Source organism: Catharus ustulatus, chromosome 11, assembly GCF_009819885.2.
Source record: "Catharus ustulatus isolate bCatUst1 chromosome 11, bCatUst1.pri.v2, whole genome shotgun sequence".
In the NCBI taxonomy this organism is placed as follows: Eukaryota; Metazoa; Chordata; class Aves; order Passeriformes; family Turdidae; genus Catharus; species Catharus ustulatus.
Window position 1 is genome coordinate 2,936,047 of NC_046231.1, and position 22,456 is coordinate 2,958,502.

Here is a 22,456-nt window from a genome sequence, read left to right on the forward strand (position 1 = left end):
CATAACTGAGTTATTGGTTAACTGGAGCAAAGAGGATCCGCTGCCTTTGAGCAGAATCAGGAAGGAGTCCAAAAGCAATCTCTTAAGCTCTACCTTTTGTCAGGTAAGGCTCAAATTGTCCTAACACTAACTGTTAATTACATGTCTTCTGTGTCAGTTAACAAAACTTACACCCATGTCAAGCACTGCCAGAACCTCTGCTCTTGAAACAGCCAGCAGAACCTACCAACACTTGCAGAAGTGGCCTGGTAAAATCAGTGTTGGTAGTCCCGAAAAACGTAGAGGAACAGCCCCCAGGAAATGCATCCTCTGACACAATTTGATTTTCAGCCTCACTTGGCCACTATATGCCATACTGGGCTCAACTTAACAAACCTTAAAATACTTCACAAATGCAACACATGAAAGAAGCAGTTGAGGGACATCTGAGCAAACAGGAGTGACCTTTTTATCTGTCACAAGGTTTGTAACTCCATCAGTGATTTAACTAGTGGAATTTTCTGAGCATGCAGTGGATCTGTGTACTCACGTATGGTAGTCTTTGACACAGTAAATATTGTTTTCCACATCTACAGTGAAGGGGACTCCATCCAAACACTCGTTGCACACCACACAGCGGAAGCAGCCAGGATGGTAGGACTTTCCAAGGGCCTGTAAGATCTGATGAGGAGAACAACAAAATAAGTGGATGCATGATTACATGAGATAGTCTTTCCCCATAAACTGCTGTGTCTCTCTCATTCTTAATGGTGACAGTGAGAAAAGCACTTCAGGATGAAATTACCACTCTGCAGATCTGTCAGCAAGGGGCCTCTTAAAACAATCAACTTGCTTATTTTAGTGGGTTTCAGTATGCTCCCAATGAAGAGCGAGAATTGAAAAGCAGGCTAAGCCCATCAGCTTCAGCTCTGCAGGGCCAGTACTGCCAATGGAAATTTTTAAAAAATCACCACTTCTGGGGAAATCCCAAATACAAGTTACTGGGATACAGAATTATTTAACAAAACAGGCCGTGACAGACAGAATCCAAACTGGTCATTAATCAAAAAGTTAAAAGTTAAATAACAAAATTCTTTGAATAATAAAGAGGTGCCTCTTTATTAACTAAGGATCCTACTCTCCCACAGTTACTGACTGGCTGTCACTCAGTCATAGGGGCCCATTGGTTTCTGATAAAATTCCATCACTATCCATGCATTTGCATACTGATCCATGCACCTGCCCAGGCTTTTCCTATGCTGACATTCCCTACTGCATTTTAAAGGTTTCAAGGAAAGGTCTGATGCATCCTTGGCTGCACTGCTACAGAACAGATCCCCCACTCCTGACATCCTTGTATGTAACACTCAGTGTGGTACACTGTAGAACACTGAGAAGGATGCTGCAAGCCCATGAACAAGCCCCTGGGAAGGGGGAGACCCAGTTATCACTTTCAGGCAGCTCTCAACAGGTTATAAGACCGATTTCATACATTTTGGGTGTAAGAAGTATCTTTGGAAGGTAATTTCAAAATTTCAGCTGCTAGCACAGTGCTCAGCTTGGAGCTGCTGGGAAGCTTGAGATGAAAAATCTACTCAGACCAAGCTCCCATGACCCTATAGGTGATTCTAAGAAGAAAGATCAAACCAAGAGGAAATAAGTACAGAAAAAAAAGAGGCCAATTTAATTTAACCTTTTTTTCCCCTCTCTGAGGAAGCCCTGTTGAATGGGATCAGACTCTGACTGGTAAGGCCAACTGGTCCCTGTGCTGGGGTTGGTGCTGCTGCAGGAGTGTGTTGTGGTGCTAGCCTGGCCCAGCTGTGCAGCCACAGGCACTGAGCACAGGGCAGCTCCTCAGCCAGCCCTGCACAGCCCAGCACAGCCCAGCACAGCCCAGCACAGCCCTGCACAGCCCCAGCTCTGCCCCAGGGCAGCACACGGCAGGGCTGGGCTGCACTGCCATGCAGGAACCTGCCAGAATTAGCCAAATGAGAGTGTTTGATGAATGCTGAGTTCCTGGAGCTCCCAGAGCTGTTTCTTTTTGTCAGAGCACACTTGCTGATGGGAGAGAGGCAGACAAGCACCTGCCAAGCTTCCAGTTACTGAGCTCCACCAGTGAGATATTATGGACTCTTGCCTGGGATTCTGCAATTAAGGGCCAGCTCAAAGCATGCAAGATCAGGAGACCCCTCCCCCTCCCAGCATGACACAACTCCAGATATTTGCTGTTGGGCTAAAACGAACAATATCCTTGTCCAACCAGTGGTGCCAGGATATGAGCCAGAATCCTCATTAGTGAAGTCTCCGTTCCAGCTCTGACTGAACCTCCAATGTGCAACACAACAGCTACTTCTCTTAGGCACATGGAAGTTCATGCACACTTTAAAGCAGGAGGAAAACAGATACACTACAGGATCTCCCCTTCTTCATTGTGCAAACCACTTCATTTTGTTTGGGAATTTCTGCTTAGGAAGAGTACACAAAACTCTTCCTACTTTCACCCACTGAAATGATGCCAGTAGTATCTGGCCTACCCAAAGCCCTTTGATTTTTTTTATTACAAAAGTAACTCTGACTACAGGCTCCCTACAAATCCCAGTGACAATAATGCATTTTAAATGATGTGGAACAAGTAACAGAGGGTAAAACAAAGCAAGTCACAGAGCAGGTGACAAACCTCAGGACTATTGATAATGTTCCTCTCTGCTCTATCCCAGTTTCCACGCACTACTCTGAGCTCTTGTTATCTAGTACCTTACAGAGCACACCCACCATGTTCCTTTACCATATTCGCACACAAAGCTGTGCTCTACTTTCCCCCTTAGTATTAAAATTCTGTTTTAACTCACAAATAGCAGAATAACAGCCTTCCATATTCTTAGGTAGCAAAGAAGCCCAACTTTCTGTACTTAATAGTAGTAATAGTGCATGAAAGTATTTTTATTTGCTACCTCAGTTTCAAAAACTATATTGACAGCAGTGAAGACACAATACCAGCCTAGGGAAAAACAGATGTCTCACAGTACACTTCCCAAGTTACCTGTCATTAGGAGTTTAGGTCTCTTACCATTTCCATTATGAGGTGTCCACAAACAAAGCACTTGTCTGCTGTTTGCTGAAAACCTGAATACTGTTAAAATGACAGAAAGAAAGGATCATTAGTAGCCACTCCTCTAGCCACAGAAATACCTTGTAGGTGAAGGCTGTGCTATTTTCCAGCCTGTGCTGTGTATGACACAGGTTTGGAAGACAGTGATTCAGAAGCCTTCACTCTGCTCTTGCAGCATGTTCAGCTTGGCCTTCTGATCCACTGCAATATTTCCACCGAGATTCCCAATGTAACAGTATTATTGTAAGTTTGATTTTTTTATTTTTAAAGTCCGTATGGAAAGTTTGTATTTGATGTGCAGAAATTAGCTTTCACTCTTTCAGTGGTTGTTTTAAATAACATAGGACTCACCTCCCAAAATCCTGCCCAAATTAGTGACCTCAGACTTTGGACCTACATTTCACTCAGTGCTATCTGCAAGCTAGAAAAATGAAGCCAGGCCCAAGAAGGATTTAGCTGCCTTGTGGATACCTAGCCTTTCGGGCAGGGAAGAATCCAGCAGTGCACTCACAGGAGCTTGGGCTCACTGCACAATAAGGACAGCAGTAGGGTACCCCAGAAAGGTGGTCAGTGCCAAAGGATGGCTGTGGGGAGATGCTTTGCCTGCTTGGGACCAAATCTCTGTGTTCCCTGCCTGAGTGGTCCTGTCCTTAACTTTGTGTTCCTGTCCCCAAAGCACATCCTGTTTCAGATGCCAAGGTCTGATTTTAGCCCTCTGTATCAAAGTACAGAAAACCATTCAGGTTATCAGACTGACCCACCAAACCACAGCCTACAAGCAAGAGATATCCTCCTGAGGAACTCCAGCCATGTACATTTGAAACTGGTGTTTGCAGGGGCTGAACTTTCCCCTCACCCTTTGCAGCCCCATCTCAGCTGAGAGCTGTATATGCACCACCCTGCCAGAGGGAAGGGGTGCCCACCTACCTGGGGGTGTTGCACAGTGATGCTCTTCTAGCAGAGCACATTTCATGCTTTAGTTGCACAAAATAAAAGACAAGGAAGGGGAGGATGAAGGCAAACCAGACTCTTCTCCCAGAACACAGGTTAATTGGCTCAGGCACCTAATGCATCCTCTCAGCCCCAACAGAGTGGGTATCTTGCTCCATTCCCCCCTGGTTTAGTGGGGATTAACTGTCCCCTCACTTCAAAAGCCTGTGGTTCCCTGCCTGGAGCTGCCATATGTTTTCCTTTTTATTAGAGTGAGGGGATTACATGTTATGTTGGATCAATAGGTTGGAGACAAAATTACTGTTGCTATGCAACAAAGTGATTATGAAGGAAAAGGTCTCTTAGGCACCTTGATGGGCCCAGAAGTCAGTAAATGATATAGCAGCTGTCACAGCCCAAAACTTACTGTGCCCTAAGAAACACAGCTCATGCAGTCTTAAGAAACTTTGAAACTTCCCTAGAGGAGATCAGTTGTAGAGGAACAAACACAGAGGCAGGCAGTCCTAGATGGCTATTTCTGCAAGATACAACTTATATTGATTTTGCTTTCTTCTTACTGATGCAGAAAAAAGGTCTCAGTGCTTGGGAAGTTTCTTGGCTGCCCTGTGGCTGAGTAACCCTCTGGCTAGACTGCTTCCTAGGGCTGGGAACTCCAGGCTTACTGGAAACAGGTGGGCAGGTCCTAGTGACACAGACAGCAGAGGATTAACAACAGTACAAACCCAGCTAATTCTAAAATCCTACTGGAATGAATTTACCAGTACCATCTGGCTGTCATTTGATAAGGAATGCAAAGGAGCATTCACCCAGCTATTGATTAAGAGGGGACATTATTCCCCAGGAAGAGAATGGCATAGTGGTCAGATTAATGGCATTTATTGCTAACTAGATTTTCATATATTATACTGTTTGTCAGAAAGAAAGGCTTTGCTGACACAAAATCACTCTTTATATAACTAACCCTATTAAATTAAAACCATGATTTGTTTTTAACAAGAGAATTGTTATTAGACAAACACATCCAGAAGTGGATTACCCCATTAAGAAGACTTTGCAAAATGGCAGTAAGTCTAACAGCAGTGACAAAATATTCCACAGGCTCAGGGAGCTGTCCTTTACCACTGCACTCTTCTCTCTCCTGGTCACAGGGTCAATCCCAGACAGACTGAAGGCCTGGTTCAGTGAGATCAGGGTTGGATCCAGGACTGCTTGTGTTTTAAATCTATTTGAACTGGAAAAGAGTAACAGCCCCAGTGTAGCAGCAGCAGCACTGTTTTCTACAGGATGGCAATGCTGTGGACATAAAGCAATAAATTCCTTTTTCAACATTTCTGGAGCTTACTGTAAACTGCCTCTTTGCATTGTTTGATCCTGATTTGGAGTGTTCAAACAGGGCTACTGTACGAAGCTTTGAATTTTAGAGGCAGAATTTAAAAGTCTTAAAACACTAATTAAAATTGTCAAGGTCTGTCTTTGAAGCAGTCGATTATTAACAACCTTCCCAGATGTTGTGTGTGCAGGGGAGAGGCGTTGTGACTTGCTCCAGACTGCAGTCAAGGCAGAACTGCCTCTTTATTGTCTCTCAGCACACCAAGAGCTTCCCAGGGTGGGCTCCCAGCATGGCTGGGAGGGGGAAGCACTCTCATCCCAGAGCTTGTGAGCAGGTAACAGAGAGGAGAAGGTTTCACTATACGCACTTGGAGCCTTTCTCACCACTGGCAGAGTAGGAGGAGCAAAAAGAGCTTTAGAGCACACCAGCCCCCATTCCCAATCTGGAAAGGTGAAAAACAGGCTGAGGTGAAGCAGTGAAGTGACACAGGCTGATAGGCAAGACCCTCATGGAGAAGCCAAATCTCAGCTCTGCTTCCCCTGGTATTCACAGGCACAATTTCATCCAGGATCCAAGCAGTGTGGGGCTCAATTCTAGCCTTACTCTGTGCCAGGTTCTTAAAAAAAAGGTTTTGTTGGCAGAGCACTAAAGTGATGTAAATACAGACCAATCTCAGACTGGATGAAAACAGTCAGAAGTCTATGGACACTCTGTATCCACAACAAATGGGAAGCATAATTTTGAACTCTCCCTAATATTCATTACAGATACTCCTTAAGCATATATAAAAACACTGAGAGAAGTTGTTATTGAAAGACCAGCTCTGAAATTCAAAGCTGAAAATGAAGTGTTACCCTTTACTCTCCCTTCTGTGACTCAGGAGTACAATGCTGGACACACCAGGATGCAAAGAAAACAAAGTGCAAGTTGAAGAGCTGGCATATTATTTTTCCTGATTTCTCAGTCTGGTCTCAACTGTTTTCTCCCTTATTTACCTTGTCCTTGTCTTCTGTACCAGGATAATAAAATCTCATTTTATATGCACAAATCGAGACTTTGTAATTCAGCTCCTCAATGATACTTACATAAAATAGGATTCTGGGAAACAAAATAAACCTTGAGAAATATGTTAATTATGTTAGAATAGAAGAGTAAAAATAAAGTAGAAGACTTGGCTGGCTGAACTTTTCTTTTGTTTGCTGTCCAATATACTTTGATTATCAAACAGGGAAAAAAAAAATCTCTAATGATCCTGTCCAAGATTCTTTGTTCAATGTAAGAGGAAAACAAGACCCCTTCTGTCCTGAATATTTAGGCCTGTTAGTATCCTCCTGTGATAATCTTGGGATTTATAACTCCTCTCTCTAATATGCAATATATCTAAAAGAAATTAACAATGAATTTTGAGCATATAATGAACAATTATGCATGGAGGATAATCCCACCAAGTACTATGAGATACAATTTCTCCTGCCTGTTCTCAGTCCTATAGCAAATCTTGGTTGTCTACTGGGGTCTTTTAAAGTTTGATGCTCCCATCGTGATTTTCAAAAGAAAAACATTCAGAAAACAGTGTGCCTGAAAAAGGCTTCAGGACCCAAACTTTCTACCTTAGGCAATGTCAAGCCTTTGAAAAGACATGTCACTGCTCCTCCCTCACATGCCTGACCGTGCCCAAGGAGGGGCTGCTGCTCTTCCCTGCTGTTATGCACTCAGCCAAACAAAACCTTCCTCCTGGAAACAGACCCTGGAATCTCATTCAGGCCCATTTGCTGCTTTGATGAGGATGTTCAAAACCTGCTGAAGGTTTGTGGAAGCAGAGCGAGTGGGTTACATTTCAGTGGGTGTGGCAGCTGCTGCCCCGGTAATGGTATGAAGCTGTAAAATCCCCAATTCACTGTGCAGCACTGCAAAGTCACCCACCGGGGCTGCTCAGCCCAGGCTTGAGATTCCTACTCTGTTAGGCTTTAAGAGCTTTTGAGTGGATGATAAGGAGTTTTTGCCAAAATGCTTCAGGCACTAAATTCTGAAAACTAATTTCTGAATTGGGTGCTATGCTAATAATGTATTCCAACCCCAGGCTGCCTGTAATCCCTCACAGACTCTCTGCTCCTTGGTTTCCCATTAGCAGAGCATCTGTCTTCTCACTGCTGCATTGTTTGCTCTCTGCATGGGACCCTTACTACATGGGACACAACAATGTAAGAAATTCATGGGATCGCATTAAGAGCGGGAGCAAATATCAAATTTGGTTTCATGCAGATGGTGTTTCGTTGTTATTTTTTACACACATATTGAAATTCAGTGATTAAAATAAACTGGACAAAATGGGGCCTTCTCAGGCTCAAAGATAAAGAAGCCTTGTGGCAGGTGACAGATTAACCAAAGGAAAATAGTCCAGAACCTTACTCTTCATCCTGCTGAAAGCCTTTCATATGTCCTGTTGCTTCACTCTGTCTTGCTGTCTGTGAGGAAACATTACACAGCAGTTTGCCTTCTTGCTTCTCTTTTTCCACTTTGTTGTATTTGAAGGACAAGGACAGGGCAAGGAGGACTCCATGCTCTGCACAGAGGTAGCAGGTGGTCTGGCCATGCACAAAACTCTGCCAGGAATTCAGCTGATCCTGAGCTCTGCCTCTGCACTCAGGCATTTTACAGCCCCTGAGAAGAGACCAGCCATTTACACCTACAGTACCTACAGGAACCCTGGGCGAGCACACACCAAGGCTACTTGCTGTGTGATTAATTAGGAGCCACTAAGGATTTTCTTACCTAGACCTTCCTTTAACAAACTCTTGTGGGAGCTTCACAGTGACAATGAGCAAGAAAAAAGGCTGAATCAACAGCTTTAACTCTGCATCATATTACAGAGCCCAGCATTTACTGACTTGATTCCCACTGTAAAGCCCTTCACACTGCACAGGGCTATACTCTGCTGCAGGTTGTTCACTGTCACTGCTACCATCTCCTACACACACTGAAAGAAACTGTTTACACAAGAACCTATCTTCCTGGAAAAAAATTATCTGGATTTTATTCAAAACAGTTGTTGAGAGATTTCAACTCAGAACATAAGAGCAGCTAATACCAACATTTATTAGCAAAGTGGAAACATGCCACTTTCTCACATGGGTCTTTTTCTGACCCTCCCCTAGAAAAAAATTAATGCTGTCTGCTTACAAGTGTTTGGCAGGAGTTAAGACATAATTAGAAAGAGCTCTAGTTCTTTTAAGTGTGCCTCAGTTATTATAATTTACTTTTCAATGTAATATTAAGAAAAATGGATAGTCTGACTATTTGGATCACCATCTCAAGAGGGAACAGGGGAGTGATGATCTGGCATGAAACCAACTGGACTTCCTAACAGGCACTTCCAACATTCCACCAGCAAACGTAATACACAGGATAATTACACAAGGTAATCAGTAGTGATACTTCTCAGAAAAAAACTGTCCTTGTCTCCTCTGCCATGTGTCAGAGAGTGATTCCTGAGACTCATTTAACAATCTGCCACCAGTTCAGGAAATGCTGAGAGCCCTATTAGTGAACACAGACCTTACTGACACTGAAATTTCATTATGTTTATCTGCAGTATCATCTGGGCCTGGGTACTGCCTGTGTATTGCTCTTTTATAAACCTGAGATGTCTCAGCACTCCAGCTGGTTTCCTCTTGTGGCCCAGTGCTGCCCAGTGGTGTGTCCTGCACATGGTGCTCACAGCCTTCACCCTCAGCTTCTCTCATTGTTTATGGGCCCCAGCTTTAAGACTTTGTCCTCTGGGGTGAATCCCTTGGAGAAAACCCAGATGTCCCCCTGAAGACAAGGGGACTTCTGCCACCAGCTTCAGTGGATTTGTAACTTCTTGATCCAGGATACAGCACTGTGGAATTGGGATGCAATAAGAGGCAAACCCAAAATGAGCCCTACACACTCTTCATGCAGATTCATGTCCAAGTCCAAAGTGCAGAGGCAGGCCAATATTTGACCTATATCCCTAGATAGTATGAAACTAGAATTTTAAGCCCGTCTGTAGGTTTGACCCACTGCTTCAATTCAGCATACCCCAATGAATCATCATTACTGTCAACTTCATTTATAAAATAAACCCAGGACCACTGGCATAATACAAACTTAGGGAAAACTAAGGAAGGAAAATATTCAAATTTTTTTGGCAGGGAGGGGCTGTGCAAGACATACACAAGCAGCAACATGACTGCACTCCCTTGTGCCCCAGTTGGGAACATGCTATAAACCGTTTGCCTTTGTTTTCAGTCACAGCATATGGGAGCACAGCAATGCTTGGCATTCATGATGCCTCTGGAACCTTCTGTCCCTACCTAGAGCAACCAGCACAGACTTCCTTATGCTTCTGCACACCAGGAATATTGCAGCAAATCCTTTTCTAAGCCTTGATTCCATCATTCTTTGAACATATCAATAAACTCCCATGTCTGTCTGTTCTCTGACTGAAGTATGGCTTCTAACAGCAAGTCTCCTAAATACAACATCCTCCCAGTTATCTAGAACTCCATGTGCTCTGTGATTCCCATTAGATAGGAAATGGACACAAGCTGCAACTTCAATCATTCACCTTTTCAACTGAGTCTATTTTTTTCTACGAGTCTCACTTAGCAGAAATGGGCTCTCTGACTAATGCACCAGTCCCAGGGCTCCCTCCCAAGGGGGACTTCCAAACATTTATAGTCACTGAAATGGAAAATCAAACCTCTGACTCCAGCTGACACCAGCTTCCATTACACTAAATAAAAACTATCTTCTGAGGGCCCCAGCAAGTGGGACAGGCCATTTCCCACACTGCCAGGCTTGGAAAACAGCATGTGCACAAACTGAGAAGAAAAGCCTCATTAGTATTAATATTTACATTGCAGCCATGCCCAGGGGCCCTGGCTGGGGTAAGGGTCTTTGCTGTGTTTGGTGCTGCAGGAGATGAAGGTGCAAGCCCTGCTCTGCCCATCACTCAGCTACTCCTGAGGTGATATCCTGCCCCTTCCCCCATGAAAGGCTGAGCATTTTCATTTCCCACCTGCCTCCTGGTCTTGCACACCCTGATACTTTTGCATTTCTGAAACCACTGTGACTTTTGCAGTTGTGGATATAAGACAAGGCCCTCGATGTCCTCTGTAACTTCTGCATTGCGGTGACCAGCAAAGAGAAGTGTCCTGGGTGGGGACCAGTGGCTGGTATAGGGAGACAGGGATCCAGAAGCCCACCAGACTGCATGGAGAGGAGAAGGAAGGCTGGAGAGAGACTGCAGGGCTGCAAGGGGCTCTGCTGGGGCTGTGAGATCCCTCCTGGGGAGGGCAGGGAGGGGACACCCAAAGGCAGGTTTGCAGTGCACAGTCTCTTTATGTTGTCATGTGCACAATGCAGTTTTTAGAGCCTTTCTCTTTGAGGATTTATAGGCAGAGTTCCTCCACTCTTACTCACTGAAATGGATGAACAGCTCTAGATGAAACTTTCAACAACTAATAACAGCAAAGTTAGCCAGAGGCAAAAACCAAGCATGAAGTTCAGCCTAAATGATAAAATTTGGCAAAGTTTTAAGACAGTGAAAGAGAAAATCTTAAAAGGGGAAGTTTTGGATGACCTTAATGCAATGTACTGCAGCCTGTGGTGTCTGTAATAGGTTATTTCCAGAGCATCTGAGCGTCTTCCAGTAGTGCATTAAGCAATGTAACTAACATCTGTCACGAGGTTCATTTTCCCTCTCATCTCCTCCCTTGAGGGAAATTCTCTCATTTCTTAACCTCTACTGGACCCCCACTCAATAATGTTCATTACCTCAAGAGAAAAAGGAAAAGCCTATCAAAAAGAGGGAAAAAAAAGAAGAGACAGATAATAGATCTAAGGTTCAGGCTGCTTTGGTGACATTCTAAAAGTGTTTCTTGCCAAGCAAAACAGTATTTTTAAAAGAATTTCTTTACCTGATATTTAAGCAAAGAAAAGGAAAGACAAATTAAAATTATTTTTCATTCACCCATGATTATGCAGCAATTTATCAACAAAATGAAACACGAACATCTGACTGGGATTATTTATTATACAGTAAGGCATTTATTTTTTGTTCACTTCACCAGGAACAGTGTCTCTGTTATGGCTAGTTAGCCATCTGTGTCCAAAGAGCTTTCAGGAAAGGATTAAACTGTCATTTGTTTTATTTCCTTTCATGAAATAACTCTCCTAACAGGGCTGGGGCAAGACTTGGGTATTGCTGGACTTGTTACTTTAAGGTGGCATTTAAAGGAGCAACTAGGATCTTCCCTAGAGCTGAAGCAAAGCAATGTGAAGTCTGAGGGGTTGTGTTTGTTCTTTTTGCTCCTCACACATGCAGTATCCCTCTGGAAGTGGCACAGATCAGGCAATGTCTTAGGTAGAAGTAGAATTATCCGTGGATTTATTTTTTTAAATCTGATTCATTCACTTCATTCAATTAGCCAGTAAGGCTTTAAGCACTGAGAGAATATGCAGCTAATCAGGGCTGGAAGCAGGAGGGTGACAGGAATAACCCTGGGATGCAGAGGTGTTCCACATCCTCCAGGTACAGGGGATTCTCAGCCATCCATTCCCAGCCCCACAGAAGGCAGGACTGGGGCATCCCTGGCCCACCTACAACTGCATAAGTGGGGCAAAAAACTTCTGACACTTCTTCCCTGCAAAGAAAGAGTAGGATAAGCCACTTGGTGTGAGGGCTGTGCCCTCAGTAAGAGCAAATATGGGAAAATGATTTGCCAAAGGATGCACCCAGTGGCTCCTGCAGGTGTGGGGTGTCCTGGGGCAGCCTCCCAGTGCTCACCAGCAGCACCAGCACAACTCACTCACCACCTGTGTCCACAAATCAAAAGCATTTTTCCAAGCAAGGGGCGGTTTGGAAAGTTTGATGCCAGCAGCTCCTCACACCACACTTTTACCAGCTGATTTTTTGGAAGCCAAAGCTCTCAGGTGTTCACTGAGGTGACAATTGTGCTCTGTTCAAATGTGACCCGCACAGGAGCTCAGTCAAATGGAAGAGACCCTGGAGCAGCTGGACCCAGCACTGGCTGGACCTTGAGGGGGACACTTTAGCCAAGAGGGCTCTCCCTAGAGCCAAACATTTGAAATTATTGGAAAACAGCTTTTCTCAACATATTGGCTTCAGGGACAACACATGACACTGAGTGAATTCCACACAGCACCTCTGATTGAGTGGAAGAGCTGATTTGTCATGAGTGGTAGTTAAAGAACCAGGTATCCCATCTGAGCCACTGACTGCAGCTCTGGAGACTGCTCCAGCTGGAGCTGGTCTGGCACAGCAAAATGCAGTGCTGCAGGAGAAATAAAATACTGACATCTATAGGATGTTCAATATTTCTAGCAGCTACAATAGGAAGAAACACATAAATAACATCCATTCTTCATCAAAATTTTCTGCATTTGATCACATCAAGAGCCATTTCAGCTTTTCTGCCCATCAGTGCTCAGGTGCTACTCACTGCAGCCCCAAAATCACTGTGTCCTGCCTGGATGGCCTGCAGAACATACACAGTTGTAATGGTGGGGGTGTTTTGTACTAATTCATTAATGGTTTGTTTGGAGGTTTTTTGTTTTTACTTAGAGCTAGGATTAAAAAATATATGAAGGAAATGGATTTTTTCGTCTTTGGGCTTGGTTGTTTATTAAATTTTGTTAAAAGCATAGAATGTTTAGCAACACTTCTAGCCACCAACTAGAAGCAAGTAAAATGGAGAGAGACTTAGCTAACTACAAGGTCTTTTAAAGCTAAACAGTTTAATAGAGAAATAACACTTATATAATTTATACTTTTAATTTAATAACTAAATTTTTATGACTTTTAATGTGGTACTGTTTAACTACAAACTACTACTTGAAACTATGAAGAAGGAGGAAGATGAGTACTGAAAGAGATACTACTTAAATTTTTTTGTTTTATACTGATTACTATATTACAAAAACCTTAATTTCAAAACCTTTCACCATGTGAAAGCACACACTTTTATTTAACTACACTTGTGATTTTAACTTTATTAATTAAATTTGGAAGCCTTTTCTAAGGGCTTAGGTCCAAAGCAGTGTTCTTTAGGGGGTTTATGCGAGAAAGCACAGAAAGCTTGAAAAATCCAGGTTTTTGGGATCCAACACCCAGTGTGACCCCAAGGATGATGGGGAGGAAGAACCTGCAGCAAATGAACGGGATAAGCAGAGACAGCAGTGGGGGTGGACAGAGCTCTGCAGGAATGGCAGAGCTGGGAAGGGGCAGGCTCTCCTCCAGGTGCCACCACCTCTGTCCCCCACTGACAGGACAGCAGCTTCCCCTCGGGGTGCCTCTGGCTGGGAGGCACATGAGGGGCTCATCTGGTGGCACTGTGAGCAAGGAAAGATGGAGCTCTCAGTCTGGGAATCGCGGCAGGATGGCAAGGCTGGTGCCAACCCAGCCAGGCACACAGAGCCCGCTGTCACCTGGGTGTCACCAGCGTCCCCAGTGGGACAGCATTGCTCCTCCTGCCACATCTTCTGCTTTCTGCTTTCCAGTCCTTGCTGTGGTTGAAATAACCTGGTCATGGGCTATGGGGCTGCCAATCCACAGAGCTGGGACCCTGCTCCCTGACCAACAGGAGCATCCAATTGATCCAACAGGATCAATTCCCAGGCAAACAAAAGCCAAGGGAGAGGAAGGACACCCACAGCAGGCAGCGTTTTCTCAGCAGCAATGCAATTCTGATGCAGTTAGATCCCCAATTTGAAATAATCTTTTTCTTATCCCCCTGCCTTAACTTCCCTAACATTCCACTGCCATGGTGTCAGCAGGGAATCCTGCACTAATGGAGCTGCACTAAAGAACTGCGTCATGGTAGAGACTGAAATTCTCAGTTATACAGGAAAAATATTTCCTTTCTGCTTTGGACTGAAAATGCCTCTTCTTGGAAAGGATTGGTGTTTCCCAGTGTTCAAGAGGAAGACTTGGGAGGATGAAGTAGTTAAAATAATTTCCTTTTTAATGGCTATTTTGCAGCCTTTTTCCTTTCAACTTTGAGACAAGCTTTGTGCTTTCCCTGTTCACAGAACCCTAAAACGGGCAAGGTTGTTTGATTTCATTAGTGATACCAGACAATTCCTAGGATTCTTGCTACAACATTTGCTCAGGGGAGCTGAGAGAAGATGCAATTACTTCCTGAGAAGCAGCAAGATTACCACAAGCAGGGACAAATCAGAATTTGGTTTCTTTGCTGACTTACACAGTGTCCCTTTGTCTGCTTCTCCCCCATCCCTTTGCTACTGGGAATCTGCTAAAACACACCTGTGGGAAGTTTGGGCTTTTAAATCTGTGCTTTAAATGTCCCAACGGTTCCCTAACTTGCAGAAAGTTTATTCCTTCCAGGTCCTTAATCTCAGCTTTCCTGGGAAAATCTCTGCAAGTATCTTCCTATCTTCCACTACAGAACATGCCTGAGCTAAAGAGTTTCCCCCCCCACCCCATGAAAACTGAATGTTCTCCAAAAGATTAAGATTTTTAGATTTAAAATTCTTGTGTTTAGGCTGAAATTACAAGCTAATAACAACAATCATGTCATTAAGTCTGGATGAAAGGTTTTGATCATGGGGAAAGTACATTCCAACACAGTTCAAATGAAAAATCTCAAAGGTTTGAGCCCCTCCCTCTCACACTCCACCTTCTCTCCCCCTCCCTGCGCTTCTGCAGAAACACAGTAAAGAAAGAGCTGAAAAAAGCAAGGAAAAGAATTTTCTCTCCAGAATGCAAGCAAAACAGTCACAACATTTAATTACAACAAGATACTTATTTCATGCACAAAACACATTTTGGTTTCTTTTCCAACAGGCTCCAGCTCACAGTAAAGGTGTGACACACGAAGGCAAGTATAGCTTGTATTTTCGGAATTTTCATGATTTTAATGGATTGCATTGATGAGAAATGCATTTGTGCACTTTGAACTGCCAGTAACAATTTTCTTGTGGGATATACTTTGAATAATTCCTTTGCAAGAAGCATGATTATATATTCATTAGAAATGGAAAGTCATTCTGGAAGACCAAAGCTTCTAAATTAATGGTATTTCAAGAAATAAGGTGGCAGAAATTCAACATACTGATTGTGCAATTCATCTTCCTCTTAGCTGAACTATATCATTGCTGTCTAATTGCAAATCCCAGCCATGCCATCCTCTTCATCTTAATTCCAAATGGTCTGCATTTATTTGTGGTGCACTGCACAATCCTCACTCTTAATTGCACGAATATTTTATTTTTGGAACAACCCAGCTCAGCAACAGGCTTCATTTTTCTTTTCCCGACTCAGTCTCTATTAAAGTAAAGCACTTACAAAAGCTCTGTGAGCAGGAGAGAACCTGAGTTGCCCCTCCATGGCCAACAGCTCCCTGCTAATCACAAGAGAGCCCCAGAGCCCCGTGAGCAGAGCAGTGATTAAACTGTGCCTCAACAAAGCAACTTTGTGCAGAACCCTGCGTGCTCCCGGCACAAACGTCTCCCTCCTGTTATGATTGGTATTCCCCAGATGTTTGACTTCGAGCTCAGCCTTGGCAGCCCAGGCTCTGTGGCTGCGATTCAAGCCCCAAGCTCGAGCACCTCCAGTGTTTATTCTCGTAATTTACACTTTGTGATGGCTTATGGACAGTTATGTGCTTGGTTTTACAGCCACCACTTCAAACCAAGCAGGCAGTGGTAGATGCTTCCCAGTTCCACCACTGGCAGGAGGCCCCGCATCATCGAACCGTCTCTCAAGGCAAACAAGCCAACATAAAAGAATTATTTGCTTTAAAAATAATCAAAAAATTGCCTAAAATCTTACTTACTAGGAAGTCTTCTTCACAGTACACCTTGCCATTGACATTGTAGAATGCTTTTCCTCGTAGTCTTCTCCCTGTTAAAGCACAGGACCATCAGAATTTTGTTCCTCATCCTCAAACCCAGCTGTTCAGGATGCAAAGTGAAAAGCACACCCCTGTACCTGTCTGTGGGGTCTATTCCTGGCCCCTCTCTTTGCAGAAGGGCCCATCCAGAGCCAGGGCTGAGGGTCAAGCTCCTGGATCTGTCAGGCCTTACCAAATCAGGTTCCAAACCTTGCCTCAGGTACCAACTAAATGTCACCTCTTTAAGTGTGGGTTATGGAACCCAGTTGATAACAGTTCAAACAGAAAAACATGCAATCTAAGCTCAAAATTTATTTGGGGGAAAAGGCTTCTTTGCAAATTGAGACAATTTTCTTGGCAGGTAAAATCCCAGCAAGCTCACATCAACTGCAATCAACAGCAGCAGCAGCACCTGTCTCCAAAGCACTACACAAAGGATACTGCGGATGGATGCTCCTGCCTCCCTCAAAAATATTCCTCATCAATGCCACAGCAGGTCCCTGCAACACTAAAGCAGTACAAAGCACACATCACAGAGGGAAGGGCAGTAAAATCACACAGAAAACAAGAGATTTTGTATTCCAGTTTTGACATTTGCCCTTTCATTAGCCCACGTGGAACTCAACTGACAAAGCCTGTGACAGTCATTACCTGGCAGCTCCCCTTACAGTGAAGAAATGCACAGCAGACTCCAGAAAGCCCCAACAGAAAGAATTCAAACCAGGAACTTGAGAACCACCAAGCCAAATCAGTTTGTATGATACAGCAGGTCAGAGGCGTCTTACCCCAGAGCTGCTTCACCAGTGTAAAAGCAAAGAGGGAGAAGGGAAACCACACTCATCCCACCTCACCTCATTCCTGCTCTGCCAGGGTCCCACTGACCAAAGCTCCCAGGCACGTGAGAGTTCTCAGCAGCCCTCTGCTGCCCCAGGTGGACAGGGCTGCCTCAGGCTATGCCAGCAGTGACACAGGGCAAGGCAGAGGGTAAGGGTAATGCACAGGTCAACAGATCCCAGATCACTGCCGGAGCTTCACTCCATGGAATGAGCCTGGATGTCTCCTCCAGCTCCACCAGAACACCACTGATGTCCACAGAGGGTTTGGTGCTGAGGGCTGGTGAGCTGAGCCAGCTGGCCAGCACAGAGGGGCAGGAGTGCTCTCCATGGTTTCCATAAACAATGTTGAGGAAAATATGATTAATTTTCAGTGTTTGAAAGCGCCTTTTACACGTTGCCACTGTGATCTGATCCTGGGAAACAGTGTGTGGCACAAAGGAGTTGGGATCTGGGCTGATGCTTTTGGGAAATCACATGCTGCATGCGGTTGTCTGGTGGTTTTACTGTCGTGGCTGAGGGAAATGCTTCTTTTGTGTGCACATTCTTAGGCTGTGGATCTCACGGGCTGTTGTCTCCATACTGCTGGTAGGTGGAGTCAGCTCTTGTTTGTCTTTCCAGCTGCCCAATGGCTCTGGTGGGGACCCTGGTGACACGGGCAACGTGCTCATCCCCTCTGAGAGTCTTAGGTAAAACTAGGCCATCCCCTGAACAAGGCACAGGGCTGAGACAGCAATCAGGGGACTTTGGGGCCTCTCTCAACTGATGCAGGAGCAACCACATCTAGATCTTCCCTCTTGCTTGTCAAAGCTGTTGTTAAACCTCTCTAGGGAAAGGTAAAGTACATGGAATGAAAGGAAAAAAGGAAAGAGGCTAGAATGGCTTTGTGAAGGACATGCTGCCTCTGTCAGATCCAGCCTTGGCACACAACTTGTCTTTAGTGGGTGAACATGAAGTGTCCACCCAGAACAGGCACCTGTCTTGGATGTGCTGATGTAGCAGCTCCCCTGTGCTCCCCCCAGAGCTGGGTGTTTGCTGCAGGGGAAGGAGCACCGGCCATCACCTCAGCACACACCACTGTGGTGAGAAAGCAGCAGAGGTGCTGAAGGACAAATCCCAGCACTGGCTGCTGGAAGGGTCTCTGCAGGAGAGCCAGTGCAGGGAGGCACCAGCATCTCCTGAGGCACTGCAGGGGGACAGCAGGACCCCAACATCCCACTCTGTACCCCAGCCTGCCAGTGCTGAGGCTGATAGGAATGGCACAGATTCTGCTCTAGTTCTTTCCTTAGCACAGCATCACTGGCAGAAGCAGCGGGGTCAACGATTTCCCAGACTGGGATGGAGTGGGAAGCCTCTGATCCAAACCAAAAAGGCAAAGCCAGTGTTCTGGAGTGCCTCTCAGACACAGCAGGACTCAGCTGCATTTGGCAGCTGCCTGCCCTGTGCCAGACCCCATCGTGAACCAGCTTTGCACTGCTGGGATCCCTGCACTCCTGGGATTCCTGCACTGCTGGGATCCTGCACTCCTGGGATTCCTGCACTCCTGGCATCCCTGCACTCCTGGGATCCTGCACTCCTGGGATTCCTGCACTCCTGGGATCCTGCACTCCTGGGATCCTGCACTCCTGGGATTCCTGCACTCCTGGGATCCTGCACTCCTGGGATTCCTGCACTCCTGGGATCCTGCACTGCTGGGATCCCTGCACTCCTGGGATCCCTGCTCCCTGCCTGCCCCATGAGCCCCCACCTGCCCAGCACACAGAGCTGCTCTCCCTGCCCTACCCCTGCCACCTCTGCACCACACTACACTCCCAGCACAACACCTTTCAAAACTGAAGGAAAATGCCATTTCCCTCATTTTTCTGCTGAAAAAAACAGGACACCTATTAGGGAACTGACTTGCCCAAATTCATAAAGCAGGCAAGCAGCTTGCTCACATGAGAATGACTATTACTAGCAATGATTAATAAAATTGACAGGTCTTTTACCTTAGAAGAATTTCATTCAAGGACTATACAATAATTATCTCATAAACAAGAAACAGCAAGTTATCACTCAAACAACCATGGATGCCTACATTGGTTTCTACATCCTGCATTTCAGAAATAAGGGCAGAAGTGTACATTCCTGTACATTCCACTGCCCTTGGGAAGGGGCTGACAGCACTGAACATGGTCAAACAGCACCCTGAGAGTGCCTGGGCATCATGTGCAAACTGCAATCAAGAGGGAAGTGCTGGCAATTGCATCCAGGGAGACAAGAACCCTGAGGAGAGGCAGTGCTGGTGCCCCCAGCCCCAGGGCAGCAGGGTGGGTGCAACACCTTCATGTTGGGATGTCTGCCCTGAGCTCCAGGGGCTGGACAAGGGGCTTCACCTCTCAAGGTCCTGGAGCAACTCGGAGACCTGCGCAGCACCAGGTTCTGTGAGGCTGTAATCTTTTACTGTCAATTAGGCAGAAATTATGAGTTTAAAACCCCCTGATGTTCTTCAGCCAGCTGGGCCAAGCACCTGGCCAGCCAGGGCAGGTAACATCACCCTGCCCACTGGTGCAGGCCCTGCTGCTTGGCTTTCCTTTGAATGGCCGCATCTAGCCAAGCCTGGTTACTATTTGCTTTCATAATATTGAAACAAAAAAAGTCAAGAGCTTCTGACAAAACTTGATGCAACTTGCTGACGGCTCATTATAATAACAATGAGCAGCCTAGCGCAGAGTTCAGGAGTGTGGGGTTTCACAAACACTGCACTTGGCTCCTCCTGCTGCTGGATTCCCACCTTGGCACGCCTGCCCTGCCAGACCAGTTTGCAGCAGCAGCAGCGAGGAGGCAGCTCCGCTTCACGCTGGCAGAGCAGCAGAACAGGGAATGAATGTGCAAGGGATTCATTCATCCCACCCGGCTGTGCAGGCTCCTGACACCACCAGCAGCTTTTGGGGGAAGCCCCTTCTCCCCCAAGTGCTCTCCAGCCTTTCAAACATTGCAGTGACAAACAAGTAACTTCCATTACTGACACTCCCAGCTTGCAGGGGAGCGAGCCCCAGGCTAAGGGAGCTCCACTACTTGGGGTGGGAGGCAGAGACCTCACAACACTCCAGCAAACAGTGCAAACATTCACGAGATAATCTAGCAGATAATAAAATGAAAGCTAGAAATTACTCTATCCCAAGCACCCATCACAACTGGTGACTGCAACCAACATGACAAACATCCAAAAGAATGCAGGTTTGTGGAACTCTGAAAAATAAATTACAGCAGAACCATCTCTTAAGTTTTTAACAGTGGTTGGGACATTTAAACAGTTTCTAAGTCTCTGTTATTTAAATGTATCTATCAATTACTTTCTGCACAATTTTTATCCCCTGCATGTCACAAACTAAAAGGAAGGAATGGGAGAGCTGCTCTTTTATCAAAGGATTCAAGTCAAAGACAGCTTGCAAAAGGAAAAATAACCCCCAGTTGACACAGGCTGTCCACAAGTATTCTCCCCCGTCTCCACAACACTTTGCTGGGTGGTGAAAACACACCAGCCAGGAAGCCAAGGACGAGTAAAACTTTTCTCCAATGCTGTTTTAAATGCTGCCCCAGGCTCCCATGAAACAAAATGTGAATGAGCCCAGGTTTTACAGTCTTGGGGACATGGCCCAAAAGAGCACTGGAATTGTCCTGCCCCCTCCCCTCTAGCCTGGAAAGCACCTTCTGAGCCCTCCCTGCTGGCCAGGAGTATTTGCCTGTGGGGAGGTCAGTTTATCAATCACAGCCTTCAGTGGAAGATCTCCTGTCTCACACAGGATGGATGCAACTGGATCAGGGGCTGATATCCCCCTCGCTGCTGTAAGACAGGAGATAGGAATGTCTCACTGCCACAGCAGGGTTATTAGACCTAATTACTGTTTGCAGCCTGCTTTGAAGTTGAAAAGTGCCAAGCATTATTATAATATTTTAAGTGCTTTGATGATTGAAAACACACAACCCTTTGGTAATCATGATTTAGTAGTACTGGAGAGTAAGCAAGTTCATGTGAGAAGCCTGCATTGTCTCCGTGCCTGACGCTACTCAAACACAAACAGTTCCCCTCTGACATCATGGGAATGCTGCAGCCCCAGCCCTGCCTCCCAGATAATGCCTGGTGCATCCCAGAGATTACCAGCATGCTGCAAAATCCACAGCAGAGCACCCCCCCACCATCAGGATCCCTCTCGTGGTATTCTCAGCAGAGATTTGCCTCTTTTAACTCCATGTGGGAAAGTTTCAGCGTTAGAGGGGACAAAGAGTGAAGTGACTAATAATGTCCTGTTATTGCTAATGTCACAGCTGTGTGGAACAAGGATAGTATTTTAGCCACAAAATGTAATGAAACCTTCCCATATGGAGTGCAATCCAAGAGTTTAGTCGTAGGTATGACTGCTAAAGATAGGAAATTCATTAAAGCAGAGCTAATTACCAGTCTGAACAGCCCCAGTTAACACCGTGGAGTATCACTTCAGTGGCTGCCATTCCTGTTGGCTGGGGACATGGCTGTGCAGCAGAGAGAAGGTGCAGGCAGTGAGGGGTGCAGTGGCCAAGCCACAGGCAGGACCAGGCAGGGTCACTGTCCCTGCCCTGCACAGCACCAGCCAGAGCCCCCAGCATGGCCATGCCCTGTTCCTGCTGGGAAAGGGGCACCCAGGAGCTCCTGACTTGTTTTACAGCAGCAAGACACACCCACAGCATCTTTCTTTAACAGCTCTTTATGGAGGAAAAAAAAATTAAAATTCTCACATTGCTTCTCTCCTTGAGATTGTTCCTTCTTCCTACTGAAGTAACTGTCAGTGCTAAGGCTGATGGGGACACGCAGCGAGGATCTCTGTGCTCTGGAAGCTCTGGCCCATGACTTGCCCAGCTCCCTGAGCGCGGCAGCCCGAGCTCTTCATGCCTGGCTGACCAAAGAACTGTGCCTGTTTTAGTTAGCAATATTAAACATGGACCTAATTGCTTGTTAACTGCTTCAGATGCCATCTCGGCAGTGACTGATGTGACAGCAGCACCAGCTCTTGTCTCATCCCAGCACCTTCAGTGACAGTGTCCCAAAGCCTTCAGACTACAGTGATGTGTAAACACACACACAGAGGATTAATACACAACATTTGCTCAAATACTTCCCAGCTACCTTAACAGTGAAGGAAAATCCCCATGTATTGCCCCAAAGCCCTGTGCAAGTGGAACGAGACACAAGGTGGTTTGAGCTGAGCAAATGCTTCTGTCTGCCCGTTGCCCACCTTGCCAACTCCCCACCACTGCTCAGTGAAACGCAAATTTTACCAAGCCAAACCTGGTTTGTGTTTTGCAAAATTCCCTGTCTCTTGGTCTGGGGCTGCTT

The 22,456-nt window shown here is 45.6% G+C and overlaps 1 protein-coding gene across 3 annotated transcripts in view; it reads right to left on the reverse strand.

Moving 5' to 3' along the window:
- The window catches only part of LOC117001538 (WT1 interacting protein), an 83,372-nt gene that overhangs the window by 9,530 nt on the left and 51,386 nt on the right, over positions 1–22,456 (reverse strand). For all 3 annotated transcript variants that reach the window (XM_033069957.1, XM_033069960.1, XM_033069958.1), the window contains exons 3-5: positions 16,214–16,281; positions 3,047–3,109; positions 530–660 (exon numbers count right to left, since the gene is read on the reverse strand). In XM_033069957.1, the coding sequence (XP_032925848.1) occupies positions 530–660; positions 3,047–3,109; positions 16,214–16,281 (262 nt within the window). The remainder of the gene's footprint in view (positions 1–529; positions 661–3,046; positions 3,110–16,213; positions 16,282–22,456) is intronic.